This window comes from Triticum aestivum, chromosome 7A (genome assembly GCF_018294505.1).
Source record: "Triticum aestivum cultivar Chinese Spring chromosome 7A, IWGSC CS RefSeq v2.1, whole genome shotgun sequence".
Classification (NCBI taxonomy): Eukaryota; Viridiplantae; Streptophyta; class Magnoliopsida; order Poales; family Poaceae; genus Triticum; species Triticum aestivum.
The window spans coordinates 37,963,880-37,978,754 of record NC_057812.1 but is presented as its reverse complement, the minus strand read 5'-3'; the positions used below and the strand labels follow the sequence as shown (position 1 = coordinate 37,978,754).

At 42.0% G+C, this 14,875-nt stretch overlaps 1 protein-coding gene across 4 annotated transcripts; it reads right to left on the bottom strand.

Annotated features, from left to right (window-relative positions):
- Positions 1-9,495: 9,495 nt before the first annotated feature.
- LOC123150382 (homeobox protein cut-like 1) lies at positions 9,496-11,730 on the bottom strand. 4 transcript variants are annotated; one of them, XR_006475076.1, is made up of 4 exons: positions 11,363-11,730; positions 10,960-11,189; positions 10,208-10,286; positions 9,496-9,564 (listed from the first exon to the last, which is right to left on the bottom strand). XR_006475076.1 is itself a non-coding variant. In XM_044570242.1 (3 exons), the coding sequence occupies exons 1-3, from the start codon at positions 11,486-11,488 to the stop codon at positions 10,283-10,285; spliced, it is 456 nt and encodes a 151-aa protein (XP_044426177.1). In that variant the 5' UTR covers positions 11,489-11,730; the 3' UTR covers positions 9,609-10,282. The 4 variants fall into 4 exon arrangements, 3 of the variants coding, with proteins under 3 accessions (XP_044426177.1, XP_044426178.1, XP_044426176.1); XM_044570242.1 differs by lacking the exon at positions 9,496-9,564 and having other exon boundaries at positions 9,609-10,286; positions 10,960-11,200; positions 11,278-11,730; XM_044570243.1 differs by lacking the exon at positions 9,496-9,564 and having other exon boundaries at positions 9,609-10,286; positions 11,278-11,730.
- Positions 11,731-14,875: the final 3,145 nt, after the last annotated feature.

Sequence of the window (14,875 nt, the reverse complement as noted above, 5' to 3'; positions counted from 1 at the left end):
CAATAATAAAGTTGTAATTTATATTTTCTTATATCATGATAAATGTTTATTATTCATGCTAGAATTTTATTAACCGGAAACTTAGTACATGTGTGAATACAGAGACAAACAGAGTGTCTCTATTATGCCTCTACTAGACTAGCTCGTTAATCGAAGATGGTTAATTTCCTTACCATAGACATGTGTTGTCATTTGATCAACGGGATCACATCATTAGAGAATGATGTGATGGACAAGACTCATCCGTTAGCTTAGCATAATGATCGTTTAGTTTTATTGTTATTGCTTTCATCATGACTTATACATGTTCCTCTGACTATGAGATTATGCAAGTCCCGAATACCGGAGGAACACCTTGTGTGCTATCAAACGTCACAATGTAACTGGGTGATTATAAAGATGCTCTACAGGTGTCTCCGATGGTGTTTATTGAGTTGGAATAGATCGAGATTAGGATTTGTCACTCCGTGTATCGGAGAGGTATCTCTGGGCCCTCTCGGTAATGCTCATCACTATAAGCCTTGCAAGCAATGTGACTAATGAGTTAGTTGCGGGATGATGCATTACGGAACGAGTAAAGAGACTTGCCGGTGACAAGATTGAACTAGGTACGATGATACCGATGATCGAATCTCGGGCAAGTAACATACCGATGACAAAGGGAACAACGTATATTGTTATGCGGTTTGACCGATAAAGATCTTCGTAGAATATGTAGGAACCAATATGAGCATCCAGGTTTCGCTATTGGTTATTGACCGGAGATGTCTCGGTCATGTCTACATAGTTCTCGAACCCGTATGGTCCGCACGCTGCTACCTCTTGAGCAATGCGTTGGTTTTCCCTTGAAGAGGAAAGGGTGATGCAGTAAAGTAGCGTAAGTATTTCCCTCAGTTTTTGAGAACCAAAGGTATCAATCCAGTAGGAGATCACGCTCGAGTCCCACACACCTACACAAACAAATAAGAACCTCGCAACCAACGTGATAAAGGGGTTGTCAATCCCTTCATTGTCAGTTACGAGAGTGAGATATGATAGATATGATAAGATAATATTTTTGGTATTTTCATGATAAAGAGAAATAAAGATGCAAAGTAAAATAAACTACAATAGAAATAGCTAAGTGGTGAAAGATTAATATGATGGAAGATAGACCCAGGGCCATAGGTTTCACTAGTGGCTTCTCTCAAGAGCATAAGTATTATGGTGGGTAAATGAATTACTGTCGATCAATTGATAGAATTGAGCATAGTTATGAGAATATCTAGATATGATCATGTATATAGGCATCACGTCCGCGACAAGTAGACCGAAACAATTCTGCATCTACTACTATTACTCCACACATCGACCGCTATCCAGCATGCATCTAGAGTATTAAGTTCATAAGAATAGAGTAATGCTTTAAGTAAGATGACATGATGTAGAGGGATAAACTCATGTAATATGATATAAACCCCATCTTTTTATCCTCGATGGCAACAATACAGTACGTGTCGTTTCCCTTTCTGTCACTGGGATCGAGCACCACAAGATTGAACCCAAAGCTAAGCACTTCTCCCATTGCAAGAAAGATCAATCTAGTAGGCCAAACCAAACTGATAATTCAAAGAGACTTGCAAAGATAAACCAATCATACATAAAAGAATCCAGAGGAGATTCAGATATTGTTCATAGATAAACTTGATCATAAACCCACAATTCATCGGATCTCGACAAACACAACGCAAAAGAAGATTACATCGAATAGATATCCAAGAGAATCAAGGAGAACTTTGTATTGAGATCCAAAGAGAGAGAAGAAGCCATCTAGCTAATAACTATGGACCCAAAGGTCTGAAGTAAACTACTCACACATCACCGGAGAGGCCATGGAGTTGATGTAGAGGCCCTCCGTGATCAATGCCCCCTCCAGCGGAGCTCTGGAAAAGGCCCCGAGATGGGATCTCTCGGGTATATAAGGTTGCGGCGGTGGAATTAGGTTTTATTGGTGCTCTTGGATGTTTGGGGGGTACGTGGATATATATAGGAGGAAGAAGTACGTCGGTGGAGCAACGAGGGGCCCACGAGAGTGGAGGGCGCGCCCAGGGGGGTAGGCACGCCCCCCGCCTCGTGCCCTCCTCGATCATTTCTTGACACCCAATCCAAGTGTCCTGGATCACGTTTGTTGAGAAAATCACATTCCCGAAGGTTTCATTCCGTTTGGACTCTGTTTGATATTCCTTTTCTGCAAAACTCTAAAATAGGCAAAAAAAACAACAATTTGGGCTGGGCCTCCGGTTAGTAGGTTAGTCCCAAAAATGATATAAAATTGTAAAATAAAGCCCATTAACATCCAAAATAGTTAATATAATAGCATGGAGCAATCAAAAATTATAGATATGTTGGAGACGTATCAAGCATCCCCAAGCTTAATTCCTGCTCGTCCTCAAGTAGGTAAATGATAAAACAAGAATTTTTTATGTGTAATGCTTTCTAACATATTTTTCAATGTATTTTTTCTTTATTGTGGCATGAATGTTCAGATCTGAAAGATTCAAGATAAAAGTTTTATATTGATATAGAAATAATAATACTTCAAGCATACTAACTAAGCAATCATGTCTTCTCAAAATAACATGGCTAAAGAAAGTTATCCCTACAAAATCATATAGTCTGGCTATGCTCTATCTTCACCACACAAAATATTTAAATCATGCACAACCCCGATGACAAGCAAAGCAATTATTTCATACTTTTTATGTTCTCAAACTTTTTCAATCTTCACGCAATATATGAGCGTGAGCCATGGATATAGCACTATATGTGGAATAGAATGGTGGTTGTGGAGAAGACAAAAAAAGAGAAGATAGTCTCAGATCAACTAGGCGTATCAACGGGCTATGGAGATGCCCATCAATAGATATCAATGTGAGTGAGTAGGGATTTCCATGCAACGGATGCACTAGAGCTATAAGTATATGAAAGCTCAACAAAAGAAACTGAGTGGGTGTGCATCCAACTCGCTTGCTCATGAAGACCTAGGGAATTTTGAGGAAGCCCATCATTGAAATATACACGCCAAGTTCTATAATGAAAAATTCCCACTAGTATATGAATGTGATATCATAGGAGACTCTCTATCATGAAGATCATGGTGCTACTTTGAAGCACAAGTGTGGAAAAAGGATAGTAGCATTGTCCCTTCTCTCTTTTTCTCTCATTTTTTATTTGGGCCTTCTATCTTTTTTTTGGCCTCTTTTCTCTTTTGTTTCGTCCGGAGTCTCATCCCGACTTGTGGGGGAATCATAGTCTCCATCATCCTTTCCTCACTTGGGACAATGCTCTAATAATGATGATCATCACACTTTATTTACTTACAACTCAAGAATTACAACTCGATACTTAGAAAAAAAATATGACTCTATGTGAATGCCTCCGGCGGTGTACTGGGATGTGCAATGATGCATGAGTGACATGTATGAAGAATTATGAACGGTGGCTTTGCCACAAATATGATGTCAACTACATGATCATGCAAGCAATATGACAATGATGAAGCGTGTCATAATAACGGAACGGTGGAAAGTTGCATGGCAATATATCTCGGGATAGCTATGGAAATGCCATAATAGGTAGGTATGGTGGCTGTTTTGAGGAAGGTATATGGTGGGTTTAAGGTACCGGCGAAAGTTGCGCGATACTAGAGAGGCTAGCAATGGTGGAAGGGTGAGAGTGCGTATAATCCATGGACTCAACATTAGTCATAAAGACCTCACATAATTATTGCAAAAATTTATTAGTTATCGAAACAAAGTCTTACGCACATGCTCCTAGGGGGATAGATTGGTAGGAAAAGACCATCGCTCGTCCTCGACCGCCACTCATAAGGAAGACAATCAATAAATAAATCATGCTCCGACTTCATCACATAACGGTTCACCATACGCGCATGCTACAGGAATCACAAACTTCAACACAAGTATTCCTCAAATTTACAACTACTCAACTAGCATGACTCTAATATCACCATCTCCATATCTCAAAACAATTATCAAGTATCAAACTTCTCATAGTATTCAATGCACAATCGGAGTGCTAAGAAAATCATTGTTGTTGGTATTGGCAAAGTCACACAATTTAGTATTATCTTGAGCCAGTGTGACAAGCAAGCAATCCAACACACGAGAAAACAAGAAGCAAGCGAAAAAGAGGCGAACGGAAAGAGAGGGCGAGAGGAAAAGAGGGCGAATAAAACGGCAAGGGTGAAGTGGGGGAGAGGAAAATGAGAGGCAAATGACAAATAATGTAATGCGAGGGATAAGAGTTTGTGATGGGTACTTGGTATGTCTTGACTTGTGCGTAGACTCTCCGGCAATGGTGCCAGAAATGGCTCATTGTCGGGAGTCAAATATTGACTTGACTTGGCATGAATCTCCCCGGCAACGGCGCCAGAAATCCTTCTTGCTACCTCTTGAGCACTGCGTTGGTTTTCCCTTGAAGAGGAAAGGGTGATGTAGTAAAGTAGCGTAAGTATTTCCCTCAGTTTTTGAGAACCAAGGTATCAATCCAGTAGGAGATCACGCTCGAGTCCCACGCACTGATGTCTACTACACAACCTTCTTCTTGTAGACATTGTTGGGCCTCCAAGTGCAGAGGTTTGTAGGACAGTAGCAAATTTCCCTCAAGTGGATGACCTAAGGTTTATCAATCCGTAGGAGGCGTAGGATGAAGATGGTCTCTCTCAAGCAACCCTGCAATCAAATAACAAAGAGTCTCTTGTGTCCCCAACACACCCAATATAACGGTAAATTGTATAGGTGCACTAGTTCGGCGAAGAGATGGTGATACAAGTGGTATATGGATGGTAGATAATAGTTTTTGTAATCTGAAATAATAAAAACAGAAAGGTAGCAATTGGTAAAAGTGAGCATAAACGGTATTGCAATGATGGTAAACAAGGCCTAGGCTTCATACTTTCGCTAGTGGAAGTTCCCTCAACAATACTAACATAATTGGATCATAAAACTATCCCTCAAAATGCAACAAAGAGTCACTCCAAAGTCACTAATAGCAAAGAACGAACGAAGAGATTATGGTAGGGTACGAAACCACCTCAAATTTATTCTTTCCAATCAATCCGTTGGGCTATTCCTATAAGTGTCACAAACAGCCCTAGAGTTCGTACTAGAATAACACCTTAAGATACAAATCAACCAAAACCCTAATGTCACCTAGATACTCCAATGTCACCTCAAGTATCCGTGGGTATGATTATATGATATGCATCACACAATCTCAGATTCATCTATTCAACAACACATAGGACCTCAAAGAGTGCCCCAAAGTTTCTACCGGAGAATCACGACGAAAACGTGTGCCAACCCCTATGCATAGGTTCATGAACCCGCAAGTTGGTCACCAAAACATACATCAAGTGGCATGCGGTATCCCATTGTCACCATATATATCCACGACAAGACATACATCAAGTGTTCTCAAATCTTTAAAGACTCAATCTGATAAGATTACTTCAAAGGGGAAACTCAATTCATTACAAGAGAGAAGAGGAAGGGAGAAACATCATAGGATCCAAATATAATAGCAAAGCTCGCGATACATCAAGATCATAACATCTCAAGAACACGAGAGAGAGAGAGAGAGAGAGAGAGAGAGAGATCAAACACATAGCTACTGGTACATACCCTCAGCCCCGAGGGAGAACTACTCCCTCCTCGTCATGGAGAGCACCGAGATGATAAAGATGGACACCGGTGAGGGTTCCCCCCTCCGGCAGGGTGCCGGAACAGGGTCCTGATTTACTTTTGGTGGCTACGGAGGCTTCTGGCGGCGGAACTCCCGATCTATGTTGCGTTCTGCAAGTTTTAGGGTATATGGAGTTATATAGGCAGAAGAAGCACGTCAGGGGAGCCACGGGGGCCCCATGAGGCAGGGGGGCGCGCCCTCCACCCTCGTGCGCAGCTCCCTATCTTCTGACGTGGGGTCCAAGTTCATCAGGTGTGTTTCCTTCCAAAAATAACTTCTCCAGTTGATTTCGTTCCGTTTCGACTCCGTCTGATATTCCTTTTCTTCAAAACACTGAAATAGGCATAAAACAACAAATCTGGGCTGGGCCTCCGGTTAATAGGTTAGTCCCAAAAATAATATAAAAGTGGATAATAAAGCCCAATATTGCCCAAAACAGTAGATAATATAGCATTGAGCAATAAAAAATTATAGATACGTTGGAGACGTATCACGCACCTACACAAACAAATAAGAACCTCGTAACCAACGCGATAAAGGGGTTGTCAATCCCTTCACGGTCACTTACGAGAGTGAGATCTGATAGATATGATAAGATAATATTTTTGGTATTTTTATGATAAAGAGAAATAAAGATGCAAAGTAAAATAAACGATAATAGAAATAGCTAAGTGTTGAAAGATTAATATGATGGAAGATAGACCCGGGGACCATAGGTTTCACTAGTGGTTTCTCTCAAGAGCATAAGTACTACGGTGGGTAAATGAATTACTTTCGAGCAATTGATAGAATTGAGCATAGTTATGAGAATATCTATATATGATCATGTATCTACCACTACTAGGAAAAGGGCTATAGATAGGATTGACACTAATGGCGCACCAGGGAGGCAGTGCGCCACTACTATATACTAATGGCGCACCAGTTGGTGATGCACCATTAGTGTGGAAGACACTAATGGCGCACCAGAAAACAGGTGCGCCACTAGTGATAATTTTTTTTCATTTTTACATACATACTAATGGCGCATCCTACCGAAGTGCGCCATTACTAGTTCTAACTAGTAATGGCGCACCAGACAGGGAGTGCGCCAGTACTGAATTTTTTTATTCTTTTTTTTGCAAAACTACTAATGGCGCACCGCCTCACAGTGCGCCATTAATAGTTTAAACTACTAATGGCGCACCGTGTAGAAGTGCGCCAATAGTATATATATTTTGATATCATGAATATTTTTAAATATCATAGGCACTTTTTGATATCATGAATATTTTTAAATTTCATGGGCACTTTTTGAATTCATGAATATTTTTTCAAAATTGATGATATTTTTTCATATTCAATATGATAAAATATTGAATATTCATGAGGACACTCAATCTTGATCCCCCTCCATCTCGATCTCGATTCCCCCTCCATCTCGATCTCGATCCCACCCGCGCCTCCTCTCCCCTCTTCATTTTTTAAAAAATAATAATAATAAAGTGTAGACTACAATTGTTGTTAAACAACAATTATTACTGTTTTTATAAAAAAATATTACTGTTTCATATTCATATTCATTTTCTAAAAAATTATTACATGCAACAAAAAAAATTACTTATGGCGCACCTCTTGCTGGTACGCCATTGCTATATATATATATATAAAAAGATTACTAATGGCGCACCTCTGCCTGGTGCGCCATTGCTATGTAAAAAAAGATTACTAATGATGCACCTCTGCCCGGTGCGCCATTGCTATATAAAAAAAAGATTACTAATGGCGCACCGACCGCTCGTGTGCCATTAGTAAGCTTCCCCCTAGCTAATTCCCTCCCTCTCGCCAGATCCCCTTCATCCCTCTCCCTTGCCCCCCTACCTAATTCCCCCCGCTGCCCCGACCCACGCCGCCGCCGCCGACCCCCCGCACCCTCCCCCGCTCCACCGCCGCCGACGACCCACCGCACCCTCCCCCGCTCCACCGCCGCCGCCGACCCCCTGCACCCTCCCCGGGCCCGCTCCACCGCGGCCGCCGACACCTCGCACCCTTCCCCGCTTTTTGATAATATTTTCAAATAAGAAATTTGATGATATTTTCAAATAACAAATTTGATGATATTTTCAATTAAAAATAAAAAACAAATTTGATGATATTAAAAAACAAATTTGATGATATTTGATGATATATTTTGTTCTAGTTCTCATGAAAATAACAAATTTGATAAAAAACAAACTATTAGATGCAACAAGAAATAATGAAAAAAGAAGTTACTAATGGCGCACCAGAGGAGGGTGCGCCATTGCTATCAGAAAAAAAAGTTACTAATGGCGCACCAGAGAATGGTGCGCCATTGCTATGAGTGTTTTTATGGCGCACCATTGCTATGAGTGTTTTTATGGCGCACCCCTCGATGGTGCGCCATTACTAACATTCTCCCCTCTATAGCTGGATACCCGGCCCTTAGCCCGATACCTCCTTCCCTCTCCCTAGCCAGATCCCCTTCCATCCCTCGCCACACCTGCTCCGGCTCCCCCGCGCCGCCGCCCCCGCTCCCCCGCGCCGCCGCCCCCGCGCCCCCCGACCCGCGAAGCACGTGGCCGCCGGCCTCCCCACGACCAACCGAGGCGCCCAGGAGGACCGCTGTCGTCTTCCTCTTCGACTACGAGGACCCGGACGAGCTCGGACGCCCTCGAGCCACCCCTTCGATGCCGCCACCGACCCCGACCCCGACCCCTCAGGCGACTGGCCACGCCCGCCCAGGTACCTCTCCTCCTTCCTTCCTCTCCACCCTTCCTCCCCATTCCCTCCCTCCCTAGTTCTTCTTGCTATATGGATCAGAACATATGGAGCATTACTATTGATATATGGAGCATTACTATTGTTCTTCTCTGAACCATTACCATTCCCTCCCTCCCTAGTTCTTCCTCCCCATTAATTTGCAGGATCAGAACAAGTTTGTAACAGGATGCTCTACAATGTTGATTAGGTGCATTACTATTGCTATATGGAGCAGCAATTTAGTATTGCTATATGCTCTAGTTTGTATCAATGTGATTGTAGTTTTTCTTGTCATCAAGTTTAGTTGATGTTTATTTAAATATAGCTTATATGATCAGCCACTCTATGTATGATTGTGGCTTGAAGGTTCTGGAAGAACGTTTTTCCTTCAAATTCTATCTGGTGGCATTGTCCTAGACTCCCTAGTTGTGTTGTTAATTGTGCTTCTATTAAAAGAATTGGGAGTTACTCACTGTACTAGAACTTTGTAGGTTGAATTTCGGTTAACTAATACTGACGTTATGAGAATGTAAGCACCTATTATTGCTACTGATACACTACTAGGAAAAGGCCTACTAGTGGCGCACCAGTTTTGCCTACTAATGGCGCACTACTGGTGCGCCACTAGTACCACACCACTAGTATTATATACTAATGGCGCACCACAAGTGCGCCATTAGTATACCAGATACTAATGGCGCACCATGTGGTGCGCCGTTAGTATACCATTCGGTCCTCCACTGGTATTCCCTCCAGGTGCGCCACTAATAACCTTATAGGTGCGCCACTAGTAATAAAGGAAGGTGCGCCACTAATAAGGGCTTAAATGCGCCACTAGTAATGTATTTGGAAAACAAAAAAAATCTAAATTTACAGAAAACAACCTATAAGGAAAAATAATTTAAAAACAAAAAATGAAATAGAATCATAATTTTTATTATAGTAAGAATATTACAATGTCTTTACAAGTTTCCAATAAAAGGAAAATTGCAAGGAAATAAAAGAAAATCCTAAAACTAATCTTCTAGTAATCTTTTCATCTTTTTCATCACTTTATCCCTGCAAAATGTGATAAAATAAACAAAAAGACAAACAAACTATTTATAACATGTCAATACTGTCATTTTTTATGCAAAACTAGATATGAGCATATATTTCCAGAATTACATGGTGTGAATATTGTATGAGTAAGATTATAATGGAAATGAATTTTGATAGGAGCCCACTTTCGACGAGTATTTATCTGACAGAGCTAAATAATCAGGGTATTTATCTGCTTCTTACTGTACACATGAATACAAGGAGTACATGGGTCTCTATTACTACTTCATGTCTACATCAGTGCTTGTCTACAGGAGTAATATGAACATCATTCTACATGGGTCTCTGAACATCTTCTCACAAAGTTGGCTACAAAACAGATCAAGACAATGCAAGAATACTTCGGAGTACACTGCTGATATGCTCCAGCTAAATGAGTACACACGTACAGTACAAATGAGTACTCCTGCTGCTTAATGATGCATCTTAATTAACAGAAAATGTTTCAATTAATTTAAATTAAAGTAATAGTCGTGCTGCTTAATGATGCATCTTATACAGGCAAAACTACTCCTGCTGCTACTTAATGATGCATCTTAAACAGGCAAATGAGTAGAAAAATATCAGTTAATTTAAATTAACTGAAAAGGTTTCAGTTAACCTCTTCACTGCCACAAACTGTCCATCAGCAAGTTGTCCTTTGTACACCTCAGCATGCCGTCCCTTTTCGATCAAATTATCTACAGAAACATTGTACATTCAGTTTTCAAGCAAAAATGTTTAGAGATAATTAAGATACAGAAAACTATGGCTGGTAATGCTTCATTAACCTAAGAAACTAATTCTTGCTTTGACAGTAAACAGACAGCAATTGAAAGTAGGGAGTAAATAAGTTTTAAGTGTATTATGCATCTTAATTTCTCATAATTTTGAAGAAAGCATCAATGCTAACAGTAGGGAGTAAATAAGTTAAGAAATGTTTCAGTGTATGATCATGATAATGTACACTACTGAACAAGAGCAGTACACTATTGAACAAGAAGAGAAGAGAAGACAAGAGAATAGAGAAGAGAAGAACACTAAATTCCATGGTTAGAGTACTCCTTTTGGTAAGACTTCTTGTAGCTTTAGGCTGGTTGGAGTACTACAGTAGCAAACATTTCAGGGTTAGAGTACTCCGTTTGCAGTAGCCAAACATTCAGATATCTACAGTAGCTTCAGGCTGGTTGCCTGACTAAATAGTCATCCTCTCGTGAGGATTCTAGAGCAAAAGAGCTGCTGCTTAGGTAGTGGGAGTAGTTGATACTACACTAAATCACTCTTTGCAATTTTGGACTGAATGTGTTGAGATCTTTAGCTACTGTCAGCAGAGTTACAGAGTAGTGATTGACGGACGGGGTGTGATGGGCTCACCGAGGTAGAAGGCGGCGTACTCGGCGTAGACCTCGCCGCAGCGGTTGTAGGCACCGCCCAGGAGGCCCCAGCCGAGCTTGGCGTCGCCCTCCTGCTCGAGTTGCTCGTCCCGCCATTGGCGACGCCTGCCCGCCTCGGCCTCCCGCACCCGCCGCCCCTACAGGTCCTCCACCAGCGCGGCCTGCCGCAGCTCGTACACCGCCTCCTCGGTCGCCGCGTACCTTCTTCACCTTCCATTCCACTAAGAAATTAGTGGAAAATTTAGGGAGCAGAAGCTCAACAGAATGCACCAAATCACCAAAATTCCATCCCAGCTACCTCGAGAAGCAGCAACCGGGAGTGAAGCTTCCGACCTACACGCAACATCCCTCGCAACCCACAAGATAGGGGAGGAGGGAAGCACCTTGGCGGAGACCGCTCGGGAGGCGGGCTGGGCCAAAGGGAGCAGCCGCCGCAGGGACCCTCCGCCGCGGCGGGGCGGCGCCGTTGAGGCGGGAGACGGCAGGCGGAGCCTGGCTGAGACCTCCATCGGCAGGCAAGCGCTCCGGTTGGTGGGGAATTTTCACCTCGCCTCCGTCGCCAGTGGGGGTGGGGGAGAAGAAGAGGGAGGCGGAGCTCCTTGGATTGCTCGTCATGGAAGGTGGCTCACCGTGGTCGGGAGGGAGAGGAAGAGGCGGGCGGCTGGGGCTTCTCGATCTAGATCGAAGTCGAGGGAGGTGGGTGGATGTGTCAGGAGGAAGGGGAGGGGAGAGAACGTGATGAGAGGGAGGGGATAAGGGGTGATAGCAATGGCGCACTGGTAGGGGTGCGCCATACGTATAGATAGCAATGGCGCATCTCTTACCGGTGCGCCATTACTAGTTAAAACTAGTAATGGCGCACTTTCCAACTGGTGCGCCACTGCTATGTCTGGGAACGGATGTGGGGCCAGGACAAAACTAGTAATGGCGCACCACACACCAGGTGCACCATTAGTAATATGGCTACTAATGGCGCACCCATATATGGTGCGCCATTGCTATATAGCAGTGGCGCACCACATACATGGTGCGCCATTAGTATCCATTTCATCTATAGCCCTTTTCCTAGTAGTGATATCATTGGCTCATTGCTGCCTTTGTGCAATGCAGAACTGTTAAGAGTGATTTGGAGGATTCAAGATTCTGTGAAGCTCTTTTGACATTTAAAACTCAGAACTAAAGGTACTTAATAAACTCAAAAGCATTGATGATAACTCTTGTTGCCTAGAAACAGAGGCAGTTTACATATTGCATTGCTGGTGTTTGTTTATGTTCAGAGTTTAAGCATGTGTAGTGTAGTGTAGTGTAGTGCTTGTTCTAGTGTAGTGAGGTCTGAACCATTGCACGATGTAGTGTAGTGTAGTGAGCTCTGAACCATGTTTAGTGTTGAGTACTTCAAGTTTACTGAACCTATTCATTTTTGTGGACTTAGTGAACATGATAAGACAAGCCAGATGCTCTATTTTTAATTAACTATAATCCATGATCAACAACAGTTTCTTTCACTAATTTTCAGTTAACAGCAATCCATGATTTTTTTCAGCTAAAACTATTCATGATTTTTTGTTGGGTGACCTATTAGATCTGGAATGGAAGCTCACATAAGTTGAGCTGATTTTTGTCCATATGAAAGCAGAGGACCATATGGTCTGTGGCCTTTTCATCCATATGAAAGTAGAGGCACATTGTGGTGCTAGTTTGCTGGGTTTTGTCTCCGACCATCGTGTCGTGATGATTTTGCAGGTACCCCAAGAGGCCCTTGAGTTTGCCGGAATGTCGATTAACTTCCGTTCCAGAAAGTTCGGGTACTCCATATGTCTTATTTTCAGCAAAGGTCATGCTGAAATTTTCCGTGAATTTTAGCATGACTTTGCTAAAAACCGGACATATGGGGTACTTGCTACTAATGCATGGGCCGGGGTATCTTAGTACTTAATTAAGTAGGATCAACTGCCCCGCCATTCTTGCTGCATTAAACCATAGGTGGCAATAGAGCCAAGTGATTAGGCCCAACTTAGAATTCTCGTTAGCATCGATAAACCCTAGATGATAAACCCAACATAGGTGGCAATAGAGCCAAGTGATTAGGCCCAACCTAGGGTGCCTAGGCATCGATAAACCCTAAATGATGAAAACTTAACTTCGCTTCTATAGGGTGCCTCGGTGTCGATGAGAACCTAAATGATGTACGCTTAGGCTTTTAGGGTGCCTCAGCGTCGACAAAACCTAAATGATGAAAGCTTAGGCTTTTAGGGTGCCTCGACGTCGACAAACCCTAAATGATAAAACCTTGGCTTTTAGGGTGCCTCGGTGTCGATAAGAACCTAAATGATGAAAGCTTAGGCTTTTAGGGTGCCTCAGCATCGACAAACCCTAAATGATAAAAGCTTAGCTTTTAGGATGCCTCGGTGTCGACAAACCCTAAATGATGTAGTTTTGAATTATGAACATAGGATATGTCGTCATCATCATCGGACGACGAAAGGGACGACGAAAGTCTCCCGGCGGAGTGCGACTGGTGCCACGACGATCGAGGTCTGTGCGACATGCCTCACCTGGACGATGATCAGCGCTTCAGCATTAAGCTCGAGGAGACCTTCGAAGTTGAAACGGTACACAACGACGACAAGTGTTATTTTCATAATTAAGCATGACTTCAACTATTTCAACGTGTAATTTTCATCTTTTACAATTCGAGTATAGCTTATCCCATGCCATGCAATACGCTATGTCTGGAGAGGATGGATTTTGAAGACCATGAAATTTCTGAAACAAAGAAAATTCACCTAAGGACTCATCATGATGTGGACTTTGAAGTAAATCTATATAATTCTGAGAGCGTAACCCATTTTGGTTGCAAAAATTGGGAAGCATTTTGCAAGATGTATGGTTTTGATGAGGGTATGCTTATCACCATGGATCTTGGTAATCCTGACATCAACCAAGACAATATGGACATTTGGGTCCTTGTTGATAAGCCTCCAGTTCTACCGCTATGTGAGTTTCTCAAACATAGTTATTAGCTAATTTATATTGTTTATTTCAAAATAGTTGACAGCTTATTTTTACTGTTCAAAGAATGTGCGGGAGATGGTAGACAAAACCCACTACACTGATGGCTCCGAATTAACAACTTACAAGGAGAAAAATCATCTGGTCGGATTTTGTACTGACATTGAGAATTACATTATCCACAAAAAAACTCCTCAACATTATGGTAAATACATGCCACTAGTGCATGTGTTCAACTACGGTAACTACCATGGAGATACCCTGGTAAGATTTTTACTATTACGACATCCGTGCATCTTTTGCATACTTCTAAAACTAGTACATCATTGCTAACTATGAAGTTATTACTATGTTTTTCAATAGATAATCCCAGAGAATTGTGTGCCTCATATGATGTATCAGAAAGGTAGTGTTAATGTTTTGAACATACAGCCAGGTCGTCCTACGAATCTCAACTGTCCATACGAGATTTCTAAAAGAAGTGGAGACATGAAAATCAAAGGATGGAAAAAATGTATGGACAGTCATAAGGAGCTTCTTGGAAGCAAAAGGAAGCGAAGCGCAAGAATTGGAGACAGGATGTTCTCCATTCTCCATAATGGAGAGTCAGGGTCTATATTGTTTTATGCTATTTTAGCTTAAATAGGGTATTTAGGTCCTGCCTAATACTGATGATCATGTGCTAAGAACAATTAAGTAGGGTTGGTTCAATGACTATCAAGATGATGATCGTATGACTTGTTATGAATAATGAGTAGAAGTTGTATGATGATGATTAGTAGGACTTTTTAGGATTAGCATTACTTCCGACAAACTCGATACTCGCGGTCTCGAGACTTGTAATGTTTTATCTTTGTTCGGTCTTTTGAATTCGGAGACTAATA